The sequence below is a fragment of the Centropristis striata genome, chromosome 5, assembly GCF_030273125.1.
Source record: "Centropristis striata isolate RG_2023a ecotype Rhode Island chromosome 5, C.striata_1.0, whole genome shotgun sequence".
NCBI classification, from domain to species: Eukaryota; Metazoa; Chordata; class Actinopteri; order Perciformes; family Serranidae; genus Centropristis; species Centropristis striata.
Window position 1 is genome coordinate 25,497,607 of NC_081521.1, and position 17,248 is coordinate 25,514,854.

Below are 17,248 nucleotides of genomic sequence, written 5' to 3' on the forward strand. Positions count from 1 at the left end.
GTAGACAAGGCAACAGCACAGTTTGATTAATTATTTCAATCTTTTATTGTGATTTTGAGAAATAAGTCTATAGTCATTGAGGGAATTCCCTCGACACACCTCAGTATAGTAAAACTTGGTGTAAACGGATTCAAGTACATCACAAGAAAACAGTCAGAGCAAAACATTTAATTTAAGAACTTCTAATTGGAATGTTAAATGGTCAAGATTCTGTGATGTCATGATGATCCATTCTGGAATCCTGTCATGACCTGTGTGCTGAAGCAGAAGCCTCACATACAACCAGAGATACTAGGAGAGAAACCTGCACCTGAGACAGAGAAACTTATCTTTAAAGAGTAAAGATCCTCATACTGAAGAGCAATGATGTCCGTGTATAATGAGCTCCGCCTGGAGCAAACACTTTGTGATGCATTGATCAGAGTGGACAACTTTGAATTTTACGCGCACAAGCTCATCCTCTGCAACTGTAGCTCGTACTTCAAGTAAGTTGTTTTTTTAGATGTATACAGGGGGGATGCTGCTGGATTTATACTCCTGAATAATCAGAAAAACTGCTAACTAATGTGACTGTTTTTTAAGTTTGTACTAAGTAAATGACGTTAGGTGTTACTAGTAAAGACAACACAGCATTGATACATTTTCTAATTTGTGCATCAATCAAGAGAAAAACTCAATGAAAAATTGTATCCTATTTGTGCGGCTTTACTCCACAAGCACTTGTTTTTTTAGTCCCATCTGTTCTGGGTGCAATAGTGCGAATATGAAGTTATAAATTTATATTATTATTCTATGAGGTGTGAATATGAAAGGATAATGTGTGTCCTTCTTGCCACACAGAGCGCTCTTTACTCACTGGTCAACCCCAGACAGTCGGGTCTATGACATTCCCAATGTGTCACCTGACATGATGAAGATCATCATCGACTTTGCCTACACTAACTTTGCTCCTGTGACACAAGAGAATGTACAAGAGCTTTTCATAGCAGCAGACCAGTTCAACGTTATGGGCATCATACAAGCCTGCAGTGACTTCCTGGAGGAGCAGCTGACCCCACAGAACTGCATCGGCATCTGGTGGTTCACAGACGCCTATTACACTCCTGAACTGAAACACAAAGCCTTCCTTTTCATGCTGAATCGTTTCGAGGAGGTTGCTGCCTCCTCAGAAGAGTTCCTGCAGCTCTCTGTACAGCAACTTGTTAAAATCATTGAGAGTGACAGACTCAACGTGAAGAAGGAGAATACAGTGTTTGAGGCCATCCTTCACTGGATCTCCTATGCTACTGAGGAACGCAGACAATACATCTCTCTGCTTTTGTCCAACGTAAGTGAGGCATTAACAGCTACTCAGCCACCACTACATAAACTTTTTACTTAGATTTTATATCTTGCAAATGGTGTTATCATGGATACAACAGTATGAGCAGGACTCAAGTCATAGCCCTCTAAGTAAAGTGTGCAACAGTTGTAAAGGCCAGATGTAAATGTCGAGAGAAAACAAAACTATTACTAGGACATGAGTCTTATTCGAGCAGCCAATAAATGGTGTTGAAGTCTATAAATGAAACATTTTCATGATTTAATTAATATCTATGAAGGTGTCTGTATGAAAAACCCTTCAACTTGTCATTCACAAAGGCAGCCATGTCCTAAAGCATACCCTGCTTTATCGTCTATTTTATGCTTAATGCAAGTACAATTTACAAAATAAACATAATGCTTAAAACTACCATAAACACAGAACAATGTTTACTGAGGTAATAGGTGGGGTCAACTTTAGCATTGACATTCATACAAAATACAATCAGACTTCTTCTTGTAACATAACATTTCAGTAAAAAGAATAAAGTTGTAAGTGCTCTCCAGTGGACAAACTATGTATCTGCAACACAGTATGATTACAGTTTTAGATTATTCAATTCCACCCTCTACTCCTCGTGTCTCTGTGTAGGTGAGGCTGGCTTTAACGACTGCTGAATACATTATAGACAGCGTGAGCAACAACGAACTGGTGAAAGCAAGTGAAGAGTGTCGACCAATTCTCCTCAGCGCCCTGGAGGCCATGCTTGACCTCGGAACAAAGAGGTTACTTGACTCTAAAATCGATAACCCTTTGGCCCGCTCACGACTGCCCACTGCCATCCTGTTGGCTATTGGAGGCTACAGCGGCACCAGTCCCACCAATGGCATCGAGGCGTATGATGTCCGTGCTGACTGCTGGGTCGATATCACAAGCAATGAGCAGGGTCCCCGGGCCTATCACAGCGCAGTTTTCCTTGATGGATATGTTTACTGTCTCGGTGGCTTTAACAATGTTGAGCGGTTCAGATCTATGGTCAGGTTTGACCTGGCCATGTACGACTGGCAGGAAGTGACCCACATGCATTCGAGACGATGCTACCTCAGCGTAACTGTGATGGACGGGTGCATATATGCCATAGGAGGCTATGATGGACGCGATCGACTTAAAACTGCAGAGCGCTACCAGCCCACAATCAACCAGTGGACTTTGATTGCACCCATGAATGAGCAGAGGAGTGACGCCAGCTGCACAGCCCAAAATGGCAAGGTGGGCTTTGAATGACTGAGATTGCTCTGTGTCAGGGCAGCGAGAGCACAGGAGTTTGACATGTTGATACCACAAATATTGTAGTATTGCCTCATTTTTGTTTTAGCTGTAACTGGCTAGTTTGCTCGCCAAAGTTATGGAAATAGAATACATTTAGTAGGAGATAATGGGGAATATTTCTGAATCAACAAGTCAACAAACAAAAACAATACAACTACGTATGCCGTTTGTTCGTACCCACAGCTTGTCTTGTTGTTAACACTGTGAAACAGTGAAACAGTTTGGAAACAAAGCTACTTGCTTAACTTTAGGGAAAAAGTAACGTAGCTACACATAGAAGTTATATTATGTAGCATGAAATAATATTGTTGACGTTTGGTTGGGACATGAACACCAGTCCTCTAGGTCAAAGTCTTGTGGTTATTAAGTGGAACTATCATTCTATATACTCTGTCTTTTCCCTTCTGAATCTGCTTTTACACTCTGTCATGTCACTTTTCCTACAGCCACTCGAGGGCACAGCTAACTACAAACATACATAAGAGGCTTTATAAGCTGTCGATCAAAGGACACATGGGAGGCTATTTTTTGGGGGAAGGACACTCTATTACAGTCAACTCTTCAGTGGAACTCTTAATAAAATGACTTATCTCTTTTATTCTCTCCAGGTATATATTTGTGGTGGCTTCAATGGGAGCGAGTGCCTCTTCACAGCTGAATGTTACACTCCAGAAACCAATCAGTGGACAATGATCGCTCCTATGGGCAGCAATCGCAGTGGAGTTGGGGTCATTGCCTATGCAGGCCATGTCTTTGCAGTAAGCAAATTGAACACTGCTGAAACTTGCATAACACAGAAACAATTTGAGACACAGAGGCATTCAAATCGTTGCTGCACTTTTCCAGTCTACACAATAGTAAACTGAATATCTTTAGGTTTTATAGTGTTGGATAGATCAAACAATGAAAATTTGAATTTGTCAACATGCGCTTGGGAAAATTGTAGTGGTTTTTATTCACTGTTTTCTGATATTTAAAAGACTATCAAATTAGAAAATAATCAGCAGATTGATCATTACTAAAAAGTAGTTATTTGCTGTTCTTTTGCATTAAATAGATGTAGTGTCCTCATGTTGGGTTGGTTGCAATCTGCAGCCTCACCACTAGATGCCACTAAATCCTAAACACTGGACCTTTATATAAAACATAACTTTATTTAAGGCACACAGTGGGGTCGGGTGCACTTCCTTACAAGATTGCTGGAATGAAAAATAATTACAGCAGTCCTGACTTTATATTTCACCTTTTCACCCAAAGGTTGGCGGTTTCAATGGAACAAGACGTCTAGACTCTGTTGAGGCCTACAACCCAGACACCAACACCTGGCGTGATGTGCCCTCCATGCTAAACGCCCGCAGTAACTTTGGCATCGAAGTGATCGATGACCGTCTCTTTGTGGTGGGAGGCTTCAACGGCCACACAACCATGCCTGATGTCGAGTGCTATGATGTCGCAGCTGATGAGTGGTCTTTTGTCCGAAACATTGAGGTCACCCGTAGTGCTCTGAGCTGCTGCGTGGTGTATGGACTCCCCAACTTGTCCGAGTACGCTGCCCCTCATCACTCCCTGCAGTTCTCTGATGAGGAGGAGGAGGGTGAAATGGAATTGTGAAGACCCACCTATAAGCTGTATTGCTTTGTAAATAAATGTCTCCATGTCTCAAACTACAGCAGCGCTACTGTTACTTCAGTAATAACAGATTTTCAGTTTGTGTGGTGGTATGGGACCACTAACTGCACCTGCATGAAGCAAGATAAACTATGTAATGGTGACATTGACACTGATAGGCCTCCACAAACAAAACATGAAAAGAAATAACACAAAGCCTCCGTTTTTTATTTTCAAATTTTTATTTTTTTAGTTAGAAAATTCTATTTTTTTCACAAAAGGTTTCGTTAAAGGTTCCAGGAAGCACTACTTCTTTACGGCAGTGGTGTTATTGTCACATTTAATGTAACCAAATCAAAATTAATACACCAACATTACTGATTCACATAAAGTAGTTTATGCCACTATCTAATATTAGTGCAGATAATGACATTATTGTGGCCTACTACTGATGCAGTGTGCATAATGTTTAATGGATGTGGATCATAGCTATTCATAAATCACTCAAGAAAAAAAAATATAATTGTAGATAGTATAGTAGTATGGTTTATTCTAGTGTGGTATATGGATAAATACGTGGATAAAAACAGCATTTAAAAAGCAGTCACTGTGGCTCATTCCTTCACAACAACAGTAATGGAGCTCTTGATGTTCTTCAGTTTGTTGCTATCAAAGTTCACCAGCAGCATGCTGGGGCCGGCACCGGTAGGACTGAACTCAACGCTGGCCTTGGCCTCCTGTTTGGGGCCTACAGTTCCAATCCTGCAAGAAATATACACAATACAGTATGAGCATCACCAGCCAACAACATCTGAGATGAGCTTTTTGTTTTCTGCTCATATCTTTTCTTATATATACAGAAAAAGATATGAGATATGTTTATTATCACTGTAAATCACAGAAGGTCATCTTATATTTAAGAGATGTAAGTTATATTTTTTATTTACAGAAACAGGAATCATTGTATTACAGCTGAAAGGAGAAGTTTACTGAGCTGTCTACAAACACTATCTTGTACATTAAACAGTAAATACATTGGAATGTGAATTTGGTGATAGAAGTAAAGCCATAAAGTAGAAAACAGAGATTACACTGTAAATGCTTAAATAAATAATTGATGCAAAATTGCGCTCACAAGTTGGGATGGAGTTGACTTACTTTGCCGTTATTGGTTTGCCGTCAGTGAGGCCGACCCCCTCTATGGTGAAGCTGCAGTCCTGCAGCGACTCTGGTAATGGGTTCAACAGGGTCAGCTCTGCTGTCACAGACTGGTTCACTGTAGCGTCTCCCACCAGCTGCAAAAAGGTGTTCAAATAAACATCATGTGAGATCATGTTAATTATTAAGAATGATTAAAATGAGGTTATAGTAAACCTGTATCTGAGTTAGCAATAAATTATGTCAGGAAATGCAGTGATTTTCTAGCAAAATTTCAAACCTGAATTAACGTTTAGTAACTTCCTGACTCAAATTTTTAAAACCTACTATACTATGATATTTTATGTAATTATATTTTATGTAATTTGAAAATAATACTTTACTGTGTTACTGTGTTACTGTGGTTTTTTTAATGAAATTTTGACGACATACAAATACTATAATGTTTTTTTTAAAGAAATTTTGCCATCATAGTATACTATGGCGTTTTTTATGAAATTTTGATGCCATACTATACTATGATGCTTTTTTTATGACATTTTGAAAACAAACTATACTATGATATTTTTTATTAAATTTTGAACTATGATGTTTTCTACGGAGCCCCCCAGGGGACACGGGGGAAAAAAAAAAGATGGGTGAAAAAAAAAAAAAATGACGGGTTAAAAAAAAAAATGATGGGTGAAAAAAAAAAAAAATGATGGGTGAAAAAAAAAATGATGGGTGAAAAAAAAAAATGATGGGTGAAAAAAAAAAATGATGGGTGAAAAAAAAAAAATGATGGGTGAAAAAAAAAAAAAATGATGGGTGAAAAAAAAAAAAGGACAGACTTTTGCGAGATCCTGAGATACTTTTGCGAGATCCCGAGATACTTTTGCGAGATCCCGAGATACTGACGAAAGAAGAGGAGCAATGGAGGAGCGATATTCGCCTATTTTCCGGCGTTCTAACTGGAATAGCGTCACGAAAACCGCACCAATTTCCCCCAGGATGGTTTTATTTTGTACAGAAAACTAAGACTGACATTTCACAGGCTTGATCAACTCACCAAAATCAGCGAGTCTGGCGAAAGATTAAAGTAACCGGGCCGAATATACGTCCTAGTGCCCAACGGCAGCCAGAGTGCTTAGGGACCGTCGCAAGTGCAACGTCTTTCTTTTCTATTTTTAATAACTCACTGTAAATTCATCTAATAAACACCAAACGACTTCTGATGTGTTCATGAACTCACTGTGGACTTCCCACACCCTTTATTTTCAATACACACCTTTTCAATTCCTTTTATTCAGTGTGTACAATATTTAAGCCTTTTATTTTGTAATAGCTCTCTTGTTTTTATAGATATCAACACCAAACCACTTCTGATGTGTTCATGAATTCATTGTGGATTTCCCACAACCCTTTATTGTCATTAAAAACTCTTTCAATTTTTTTAAAAGGCATAAGTAATCAGTATATATAATTATTTCATATCTTAGGCTTTTATTTTGTAATAGCTCACTTGATTTTATAGATATCAACACTAAACCACTTCTGATGTGTCATATCTCGGGATCTCGCAAAAGTATCTCAGGATCTCGCAAAAGTCCGTCCTTTTTTTTTTTTCACCCATCATTTTTTTTTTTCACCCATCATTTTTTTTTTTTCACCCATCTTTTTTTTTTTCACCCATCATTTTTTTTTTTTCACCCATCTTTTTTTTTTTTCACCCATAATTTTTTTTTTTTTTCACCCATCTTTTTTTTTTTTTTCACCCATCTTTTTTTTTCCCCCGTGTCCCCTGGGGGGCTCCGTAGTTTTCTTTTATTTTTGTCTGATTTATTTATACACTAGAGAGCATTTTATTTATAATGAATGCATTCCTTTCCCCTGTTCATCATGGACCATACCTTGATGTCTATATCTGGCTCATCCAGCACAATGATCTTCTCAGATTTATGGTAATTTGTAATCTGCTTGTCGATGGTGATGGCTGACACCTGGATCGTCCTATCAGAGGTGATCGCTGATCCATAGCGGTCATACTCCAGTCTGAGGGAGAGACGCTTTTCTGAAAACCCACACACATATACATATTAATAGTTTTTTTAAAAACTTTCATTAGGAGAATGAGATTTTTCACAGATGAAGGCAGAGATGAAAATAAAAGTGGTTGCACTAAGATTGGAGCTAACCTTCTCCAGGGGGCACCTCCACTTTGTCTGAAGTAAATCCGCAGCTTTCTCCCAGTTTTCCGTTGTAGCCGACAGCTTTGGCGTAGAACAGGAAGGTGCAGGTCCGTGCATCCATGCAGTTATTTGTAAGGACAGCGTACACCTCAAAGTCCGAGCCCACTATCATTTGATCAGCCAGTTTAATCTAAAATGAGATGATATATATAAATATAATAATAATAACTTATAATATATAAATGCATTATTCATATGTATATATCTTATTATAAGGAGGAAGTTAATTCACACACACACACACACACACACACACAACACACACACACACACACACACAGTTAATTTATGTTATTACAATAGGGTTATTCAGCCTGACCAATATATGGTTATTTTGACCAGTAAATGTCATAATGCCAACTTGTGACTGCTGTTCCCCTTTCTTACCACAGTTTACATAAAGTGGCATTAATTTTGATGTAGTTCCCTTTGAAATGTTGAGTAATGTGTCTGTTCTTCTGACCTGCATTTCAGGCGCAGAAGATGTGGCCTATTTGGAGCTTTAATGTCTCGTCCTGCTTTGAAATCTTTCACATCATTGTGCTTATTCTCATATCTCTTTCATAACCTGAGCTGACCCACCTCTGCAGTAACATTTAAATTAAGTTACTTCAGAAATCAAGCTATTTTCTGTAATGTGTTTTCACAATATTTGCTCTACCACCTGTATATGTATAAACAGTAAAAATCACCTTGAGATGAAGCCCTGGCTCTTCTCCTTGCTGCTGTAGCTTGTTGCGGTGTTGAGCCTTCTCATAAACCATCCTCTCCTCCTTTGAGCCTGAAAACCGTCAGAAAGATAAAGTAAAGATCAGTCTTGTTTAAGCTTTGGCGACAAATGCAAGTGGTCTCTTTTAAAACTATCATATAGATTTGATATCAAACATGGATCCATGCAAGAACAGTACATCTTTAAATTGAGGTAGCTTGAGGAAGTCATCTGTGTCTATATCTATACAGTTTGAGATGTACTGTATGTAACAAATGTATCTGTGTGGATACAGTAGAAGGAGCCTGACATTAAGCCTACACACTGAATCCAACCACACATTTCTTTAAATGGTCAATGTGTAAATAGAAATGTTGAAAACTTTATGTAATGTAACTGTGATTCTTATAAATGTATTTAAATAAGTGTGTGGTTTGGAATAACATGTGACTCTGCAGTACCTTCTGGATACTTGTACTGGTGTGTGATGTCATGCCTCTCATCTGAGCCCACAGATTTAGTGCTGATGAAGCGTCCAACAGATTTAGTTGATCCAGCGAACTTGACAAACTCTCCACTTGGTAGGCATACCAAGTCCACCACATCTGCGTTAACCTGACTCCACACAGGACATAAGATGACATGAAATAATACTGGTTATAAAATAAAATAGGGTTGCAAATTTTGACTTGATACAACCTTTTACATAAGAGATATCTTAACACATTTACTCACATGCAGTATGTCTAATAATATGAGTCAGAACAAAATATAATAAATGATAAATAACAGTCTCTGCTTGGCGGGACAACTTGGATCAGATAGCATCATTAAAAAAGTCAAACTTAAAGGCAAACTATGTATGTTTTCTATGTGTTTCTCTTTAAAATGTTATACTTAAGAGTTTAAGCTAAAACTCACCTCAGCAAAAATAAAGGGAGCATCATACTTCTTGGTCAGCTCTCCTTCCTTGATGGCCTTCAGAGGGCACGGCCCGCAACAGAAAACACCTGGCAGCAGCACACACCGAGAAACAGACAGGGTTCATGTCAGCAGGAGTCAGAAACACAGTGCCATGCAAGTCATTAGTGGTAAAAGTAGTAAAATAATATTAAAATAACATTGTATAATAATAAGTTATTTGGGTGACAATATATCACTTCCAGAGATAATGGTCAGATCAAGTTTTTTTTTTTTTAAGTTACGGCACAACTGCTTTATTGGTTGGCTGATATTATTGACTGATATTGGCCCATGATAGAAATCCATCTGCATTGAAGTAAATGTTGTCTGACATGTGCCGATATGACAACTTTTTTTCCACAGATTTGACAGATTTTAGAACATAAATGCAGAACACAATAGTGGGGTGATTTATAAATGCTATCATATATGATTAGTCTTTATTTAAATGGTCAGCAATTGATACTGAACAAACAGTACTGATGCTTATTTAGCTATTTATTTTATTTCTTAGTTATTCTTTATTTTCCTCAGTTTTTATTTCTAGAATTGGTTGACAATGTGTTTGATGTATAATAATATAAAAAATATATTGTTTACAATGTAATATTGGTGCACATTACACATAGCAAAGGCGTGTTTTTATTCCAGTTTTTAACAGCCGTCTTATTGCTAATCAGTTTATTTTTTCCGCTCTTAAATCAGTATCTGTTTCAAAAAGCTCTATTAAAAACCCTATCTATTGTTTTACAGTTAGTGTGTTTACCTATAAAGTGATGACAAATCATCTGTGTCAGGTGCATTTGTAAAAAAAAAAAAAAAAAAAACATTTTTGGTGATGCATGAAATTATATTTTTTGCCGTGTCAAAAAGGACAGTCTTGAGATGAGCCATGTGAACATGCTAAACACAAGCTGTCACAAGTTTGACCATAAACACACATCCAACATGTGACTACTGACTTAAACTGAAACTGGAACTAACCACCAAATATTGAGCCAGCTTTGTAGCAGTTTTGTTCTAGTTTCTCATGAAATGTTATTTACCTTTGTTCTGCTGGTCTGCCAAGGCAGCATGAAAACTGTCAGTTCACAGTCTGACATATGGGACTTACTCTTGGAAAGCAACATTTTTTGAATGGTTTTGGGAAATCAGGACAAACAATTGGACATTAAAATCAAAGTTTACCATCACTTGTCTCCTGTGGGGTTGGGTCACTGGTCTGCCATCCAGTAAACTCTGACCCCAAATCAGGACGAGCCATCCAGCTGTCCACCCAAACGTGGAAGTTCCTGGTACAATAAAAGGACATTAACGTTAGCAGTTTTCTTTAATCAGTAAAACAATGTCGGAAAAAATGAAGATTCATTCTATTATGTAGCAATAATATAAGATAACATCACAACACCTGGTAATAATTACAATAATCACACTCACCATACGGAATCATCAGAAATATTTTCACCATCTTGATTATACAGCTTTTCTATCACCAGGTTGGCGTCGGTATCGTGAGCTGATCCAAAGTTAGTAACCACTCGACATGGGATGCCCAGGGTACGAGACACTGGAGGAGGGCAGAGAAACAAACTTCATCACACCAGCTAACTAAAGCACATGCTACAGATAGCAACTGTCATCAAAGATTCACAATAAAAACCTCAAATAAAAATGTCACATGTGGTGGAGGGCTTCAAAGCCATGAGATTAGACTCTAAATTTAGGGATTGATAAAAAAAAAGTGGACTGGAGACTGTAACTGGGATAAAACATAGGGTGTGATTTAAGAGATTCAGCACTATTAATATTGTATCATTTTAAGAAATTGTTTCCATATTACCTTAAAATGAGTGATGGCATGTAGTTGGCTTATTTAAAAGTTATCTTTAATGTATGCAAAGAATAAGCATCTTCTTTCCTAGCACCACACGATAATTCTACTCCTCAAAGAATTGTCACTAGCACTTATTGATGCACAAATAGCTCTTATTGCACTATACCTTGATTGTTTGCTTTTATTCTTCCTGTAAGTTGCTTTGGATAAAAGCGTCTGCTAATGACTAAATGTAAATAATGCAATCTGTCTGTTGATTGGCATTATTTCAACACGACGTGAGGAATATAATTTCTCTCAACTCTGTGCACACCAGCCTGCGCATATAAAACCTCTCAATTTCACAACAATAATGACTGTGTGACTCCGTACTGTGAGCTCTAACCTGCGCATGCAACAGCAGCAAAGACCCAACACTGGCCGTAGCAGACGGGCCCACTTTCAGCCCACTGGCGCAAAATGTCTCCGCTGCCAATCCACGTTCCTGGATGAACCCCACCTGTATAATCTGACCACGATCCCACAAGCACACCTCTGTCATCATTGCTGTTGACCTGTGAGCACAGACAGAGGGGACACAAGAGAGGGAGAGAAAGCATGAACAGAGAGCTTCTGTGACTGAAAGACTGGGTACTGTTATAACAATTTGTATTAATCTGGAGTTTTTCCAACGTCTTAATCATATTAAGCAAATGTGTCTCTGTCTGCTGCATGTAGAGGCACTGGCTTTGGGTTACATCAGACCAGTTTTTCTGCTAAAAGCTGGCAGGCTAGATAAGGTTAACTATATGTTAAGATAAAGGGAAGTACACATGACTGGGGGAGTCAGACACGGGTCAGATGTATTTCTGCTGACCATACCTTTGACTTTGGGAAACTGAGAATAACAGCATCTGTGTCAGACAGGTCAGCTAGATGTTGGAAACCTCCCACTATAAGAGGCATATAAGCCAATAGTTTTGACTACCATGTGAGCCTTTTCTCTGTAACCTTACTTGCTGTGTTGCATGATTTAAACGCTCCTCTTGTACAAGAGGGTCACTCTGAAAAATTCTTATAACAGGTACCTAAAGATTAAATCCTGAACATTTTCACAATCATTTACATTTTGCTGAATATGTACAAGATTTTCATAAAGTTTATTTTAAATTTGCTCCTGGTACCAGTGGTGAGCCATGGCCCTGGACCGTGGCCCTTTAATAGGAACATGGGACCATTCATGGCGATAAACCACCAAACAAAGTAATACAATTATTTAACTAGATATTATAAAATGGCGAGTAATCACAGCACAGACAAGACAAGACAAGTTCAGTCAGTTCTGGTCATAGATTCCAACCAATTATTGCAAGATGTTTTGTACAGTTGTATTTGGCAGTGTGGGTTCTGCTCTAGAGAGCTCTCAGCAGTATCTACGCAGCATGCCACAGATCCTAATCCCCCTGGGACAAGCACAGCAGAACCTGAATATGTTATATGCAATGGTACTGACACTTGCAGACATTACAAACATTGCAAACAATTCATCCTAGAAAATACTGTTGCGTTGACTAATGCAGGTGGCGTTTGGGGTGGTGGAGGGAGATTTAACGCAGCAGTGTTTAGCAGCAGAGTGATGCACTGCAGGAGGAATGAGAGGCAGAACAGATTAAATGGACCGCCTTGTTGTCTGTGTGTGATTGTGATTGGTTGGGCTTGGTGCAGTTCTCAGGCCAGCTGACAGCCGAGCAGGCGGGAATACCGTATTCCACCTGAACTAACGCAGAGCTCCATTTTATCTCACTGTTCAGTCTGACAGCCGTAGAGCGAGGAGGATGTGGCTGCATGTATTTGTTCTGGTTACATTACTTATGGTCAAAACTAGTCGACCAAACTTTACTAATACAAACATCAAGCAAGCACAGGGACATAAGACATAGCAAGGCAGCTAATATTACATACTGGTAGTGATTTATTGTATGCTGACAACTACTGGACCAGTAGAGATAGCCCTGGATTACTCATTTAGCTATTTTGACTTCAGTGAGAAAAACATGCTGACAGACTTTAATTTATCTGTTGCTCTGCTCTCTGCCACCTGCTTGGATCAGAATCAGAGCTGCACATGATGTGAAAGACTCCTTTCTTTGCTGCAACGTTCTATCATAAAAGTTGCCTGGAAACTTTTAAAAGAGGGAGAGAGGTTCCCCATGGCCCCTCCTGCAGAACAATAAAAGACTCTGGACATAAAGGAGAGGGGGGTTTGGTGCACCATGGTAATCTCTGCCTGCACAGCTTCAAGAAAATAGGCTATTCACAGGCTCACAGGGTTTTACTTGAGCCTGGACACATACCATAGCACTCAGCACCCTGGTCACATATACGGGGTTTCTCCTGGCAGAGCAGTCCTTGTCAGCATCAGCAATGAATTTGGGGTTTTCGTCAAGGATCTTGAGACAGATATCCAGTATGCCTGGTTCAAACTAACAAACAGAGGAAGGAGAGTAGTAGGTCAGCATGTAAGGATTATATGGAATTAAGTCCTATAATTGATAAATGTAACTGGATATTAAAATAGCTCCATGATTATTGCTCTTTTCTGTTATTGAATGGGTAATATTTGACATTTTGTTTACCTGTCCAAAGTTCCATGGAGTCCCTTTGATTCGTTTAAATGTTCCTCTGTAGATTTGCCCATGTTGTGCTAAGACATACTCCTGCCTCTTCGTCTCACTGCGCATGTAAACTGCATCTCCTGTGAGTCAATAAGTAGTGAAAATAATGCACAAAATTATCATTAAAACAGAAAGAAAATAGGAGCTGCATGTGGAGCACAAAACTAATAAATCAACAATTTGAAGAGAAAAAAATGCATGTACTCACTGGAGCACCAAGCATTAAAAAGCAGGGTGAACTGTCCCAAACTGGTCTTCTGCCCCTCCTGGTCTAGAGTCAGAGAATAGACTCCTATGGGGGCGTTGGGTGAGGAACTGATACACACAGACACGGTGTTTCCGGAGGGATCTTGAGTGGCAGATGCGCTCCACTCACTGTCCACTGTGGACTCATGTAGTCCAAAAGAAACCTTAGTGTCCGATTCTTTTCTGGGTAACGGACCTGGAGAAACAGAGATGGACATGACTGTTAAATCGAAGTCCACATGAGAGAAAAACAGAAATCCTCATGCACGCATGTATATACAAGGCTGTATCTACCACCTCATGTCCTCAGTATTATTTGCCTCCATTAGGTTGTATACCTATGTAAGGCTAATATTATACAATTAAAAAACTTACCAAATTTGGTTGGTATTTTCTTCTGGGAATATTAGTAGTCTCAATATTTCTCAGTTGTAATGCTTATAGGATTCACCAGTACTTAATTCAATTAATGGGCAGCAAGCTTAAAAAAGAAACAGCATTATAGCATTAGATCTTGGGAGATACAAGTTAGAGATGGTTTAATTATTTAAATTAACTTAAATAAAGAATGAAAAATCCGAACGAGTAAAAAACTGTTAAGACTGGCATTTTTAAATCTTTAACCCCAGAACTGTTCTGTTTCTGGCAGTTTATAGCTGTTTTACATGAAGGTACATGTGGTCAATGACAAGTTGCAGGCACGGTATTAAAGAAGAAGAAAGCTGACATTGCTTCATCTTAGTTGGAAATTCTTTGAAACTGGCACCACAATGCAATGAATACATAATGAAATAAATAAATACACAATTCATTGCCTTTTTAGGAGTGTTTTTTTCTTCTTCAGTTACACAGATATTGTGATATATAGATGATGTATTGAGTATCACAGTATTGTAGCACCATCATTGTCACTGACAAAAAGTGTCTTCTCTCTCTCTCATCTCACTCATCCAGCCTCTGACACTGTTTGGTCTTGTTCTTCTTCCTCCTCCTCATTAGCAGAAACAAAACTGAATATTCCAATTAGGGACTGTCACATCGCTGTGCCAAAAGCAGCCTCACATGCTGTCAGCTGGAAACATTTGACATAAAGAATAATGGTGATGATTACAGTATTTAAATGAAAGTGAATTCAAGAGGTGGAGCCTCTGGAGGAGGCTGTTCCCACTGCATTTAGTGTTACGGGTTCAAGAGCAAAAGGAATGTTAATTCAATGTGCTTTAGCTTGAGAGTTATTTGTTGGGTGCAGGGGGAACTAAATTAGGAAAATGACATGCAAGCCCGTAATTACTAGATAAAAAAAACAATTTTTTTCATGTGAAAATTACTGAATTAACAGTTGATTTCAGTAGTTTTTACATACAGCACACATATCTTTGTGCTCCTGGTTTACAGATGCTTAGGGGGGCTCATAGCGGTGACCTGGACTCATGTCAACATTTTTTCCCCTCATACTGTAAATAAACATCAGTGTCAGTGTACTCACTGGGAAATAAGAAGCTTACCAGTCTCAACAGTGAGAGTGAAGGTTGTTTCTCCTGGTGTGAACCCTTTGCTGCCAGGCTTCAGGTGTAAAATGACGTTAAAGGGCTGTCCCCTTCTCACAATCAAACGCTCCTCTCCAAACAGCTCTGTATGATGGCTGCTGCTGTTGCTCTTTATGTTCAAGTCGCAGCGCTCTATATCCAAGACTGTGCATAGAAATGGAAACACAGATCTCTTGTCACATCAGTTATACAATTCTACACACATCAACGGACTGAAACTATGAACTTTTGACAGATAACTGATGATTTCATTTAAATTTGATCACCCTCTCCAAGTTTCTCCAGATGATAAATCAGAAGAAATAATCAGCGAGACATTCCCTATGGCAGATACGGTGTTACTCAGTGCTCTAGATCTGACATATCTAATGTCATGCACCATTCCTGCAAATCACATTTCACACACTCTTAAAATAGTTTGACAGAGGAATAGGGTATCTTTGGCTGTAGATAATACACTAAAGTAACACTTGAACTTCTGTCCTACGATATGAGACAAAAATAAGTTTGTTTCTCCTTACCTTGACTCATGTCTGCAGTGGACCTCTTCTCCCTGGACTTGTGTGTGGATAGTGACACTTCAGCTGCAGCCTGTGCTTATTGGATAATGGTCCTGCAATGGCCCCTGAGGGATATTTGTAGCATGTGAAACCTGATCGTGACGCCCCCATGTGTCTATTGGTTGGTTCAGTACTTCTTTTTTTAGACGAATTTCCTCTTTACTATTTAGCTATTGTGAAACATTTCAGCTGAAAATAAAAGTTTAACAGGTCAAACAGCGTAATGTCCTGTTACTAAAGTTGGTCCTTAGTCAGCAATTTAACCCAATTCTGAGTTTTTAAAAATATGTTGTGCATGTGTGTCACATAATATACAATATAGCATAAAACCTATCATTAACCTAATAGAATAGTTGCCTAAGTCATACAAAACAAAATTTTTAGCAAGCACATTGGTATTTTTTATTGATATTATAACAGTAAGTTACAAATGACTTAGGCGGGACTTCCGGGTGGCACAAGGGTGGTGATGGCTGCGTGAAAACTGCCCTCCTGACCGAACTGCCATAAACCCCCATATAATCCAGGAGATTTGCGTTGCAAGAATTCAGTAGTTGATACTAATGTCGGGGGGAGACGAACGTGGCCTAAGTATGTCGTTAAGGAGCAAAAAAAAGGACTCTGACATGGAAAACACGGGTGGTGGCGACGAGGCTACGCTAGGCGAGGTGGTCTCATTAGCCTCCATCCGTAGCGTCATAGGTGAAGCCATGGCTAGTGCTACATCCGAGCTGGAGAACAATATTTCTAAACAGTTCTCAGACTTCCGGAGCAATATTCAAGAGAATATCAAAAAACAACTTGGCGAAATGAGATCGGATATTAATCTGAAGATGGAGGAGACCGTGAAGAAAATTGAAGCGGTGTCGCAGAGACTGGGGGAAGCCGAGGAACGGGTAGGAGAGGTGGAAACGTTCAGTATGGAAGTAAACGAAACTTTAAACCAGATGCAGAAAACCCAACTCCAACTGAAATCGAAATTAACCGAACTCGAAGGGCATTCCCGCCGCAATAATATAAGGATCTACGGCATAAAAGAAGGAGCCGAGGGTACCTCCATGATTCGCTTCGTAGAGAACCTCATTCAGACTGAACTGGGTGAGGGCACC

General features: G+C 39.1%; 2 protein-coding genes across 2 annotated transcripts; one reads left to right on the top strand and one right to left on the bottom strand.

Annotated features, from left to right (window-relative positions):
* Nucleotides 1-290: 290 nt before the first annotated feature.
* Nucleotides 291-4,420, top strand: LOC131971947 (kelch-like protein 10). Its single transcript, XM_059333636.1, has 5 exons — nucleotides 291-485; nucleotides 841-1,327; nucleotides 1,955-2,572; nucleotides 3,241-3,390; nucleotides 3,890-4,420. Exons 1-5 carry the CDS (start codon nucleotides 364-366, stop codon nucleotides 4,241-4,243), a joined length of 1,731 nt encoding a protein of 576 aa, XP_059189619.1. The 5' UTR covers nucleotides 291-363; the 3' UTR covers nucleotides 4,244-4,420.
* A 169-nt stretch (nucleotides 4,421-4,589) lies between these two features.
* LOC131971943 (protein-glutamine gamma-glutamyltransferase 2-like) lies at nucleotides 4,590-16,175 on the bottom strand. Its single transcript, XM_059333631.1, has 15 exons — nucleotides 16,101-16,175; nucleotides 15,538-15,723; nucleotides 13,995-14,228; nucleotides 13,748-13,866; nucleotides 13,466-13,594; nucleotides 11,518-11,686; nucleotides 10,736-10,865; nucleotides 10,487-10,590; nucleotides 9,257-9,345; nucleotides 8,797-8,950; nucleotides 8,319-8,407; nucleotides 7,573-7,756; nucleotides 7,288-7,448; nucleotides 5,399-5,535; nucleotides 4,590-5,002 (listed from the first exon to the last, which is right to left on the bottom strand). The coding sequence occupies exons 1-15, from the start codon at nucleotides 16,108-16,110 to the stop codon at nucleotides 4,855-4,857; spliced, it is 2,043 nt and encodes a 680-aa protein (XP_059189614.1). The 5' UTR covers nucleotides 16,111-16,175; the 3' UTR covers nucleotides 4,590-4,854.
* Between the last annotated feature and the right edge of the window lie 1,073 nt (nucleotides 16,176-17,248).

Coding starts and splice junctions, on each gene's coding strand:
- LOC131971947 (XM_059333636.1), top strand. CDS start 364: ATGATGTCCGTGTATAATGAGCTCCGCCTGGAGCAAACACTTTGTGAT. Junction 1,328..1,954: donor TCTCTCTGCTTTTGTCCAAC/GTAAGTGAGGCA, acceptor GTCTCTGTGTAG/GTGAGGCTGGCTTTAACGAC. Junction 3,391..3,889: donor ATGCAGGCCATGTCTTTGCA/GTAAGCAAATTG, acceptor TTTCACCCAAAG/GTTGGCGGTTTCAATGGAAC.
- LOC131971943 (XM_059333631.1), bottom strand. Junction 13,595..13,747: donor CTCCATGGAACTTTGGACAG/GTAAACAAAATG, acceptor TCTGTTTGTTAG/TTTGAACCAGGCATACTGGA. Junction 8,408..8,796: donor CCAGTACAAGTATCCAGAAG/GTACTGCAGAGT, acceptor GACGGTTTTCAG/GCTCAAAGGAGGAGAGGATG.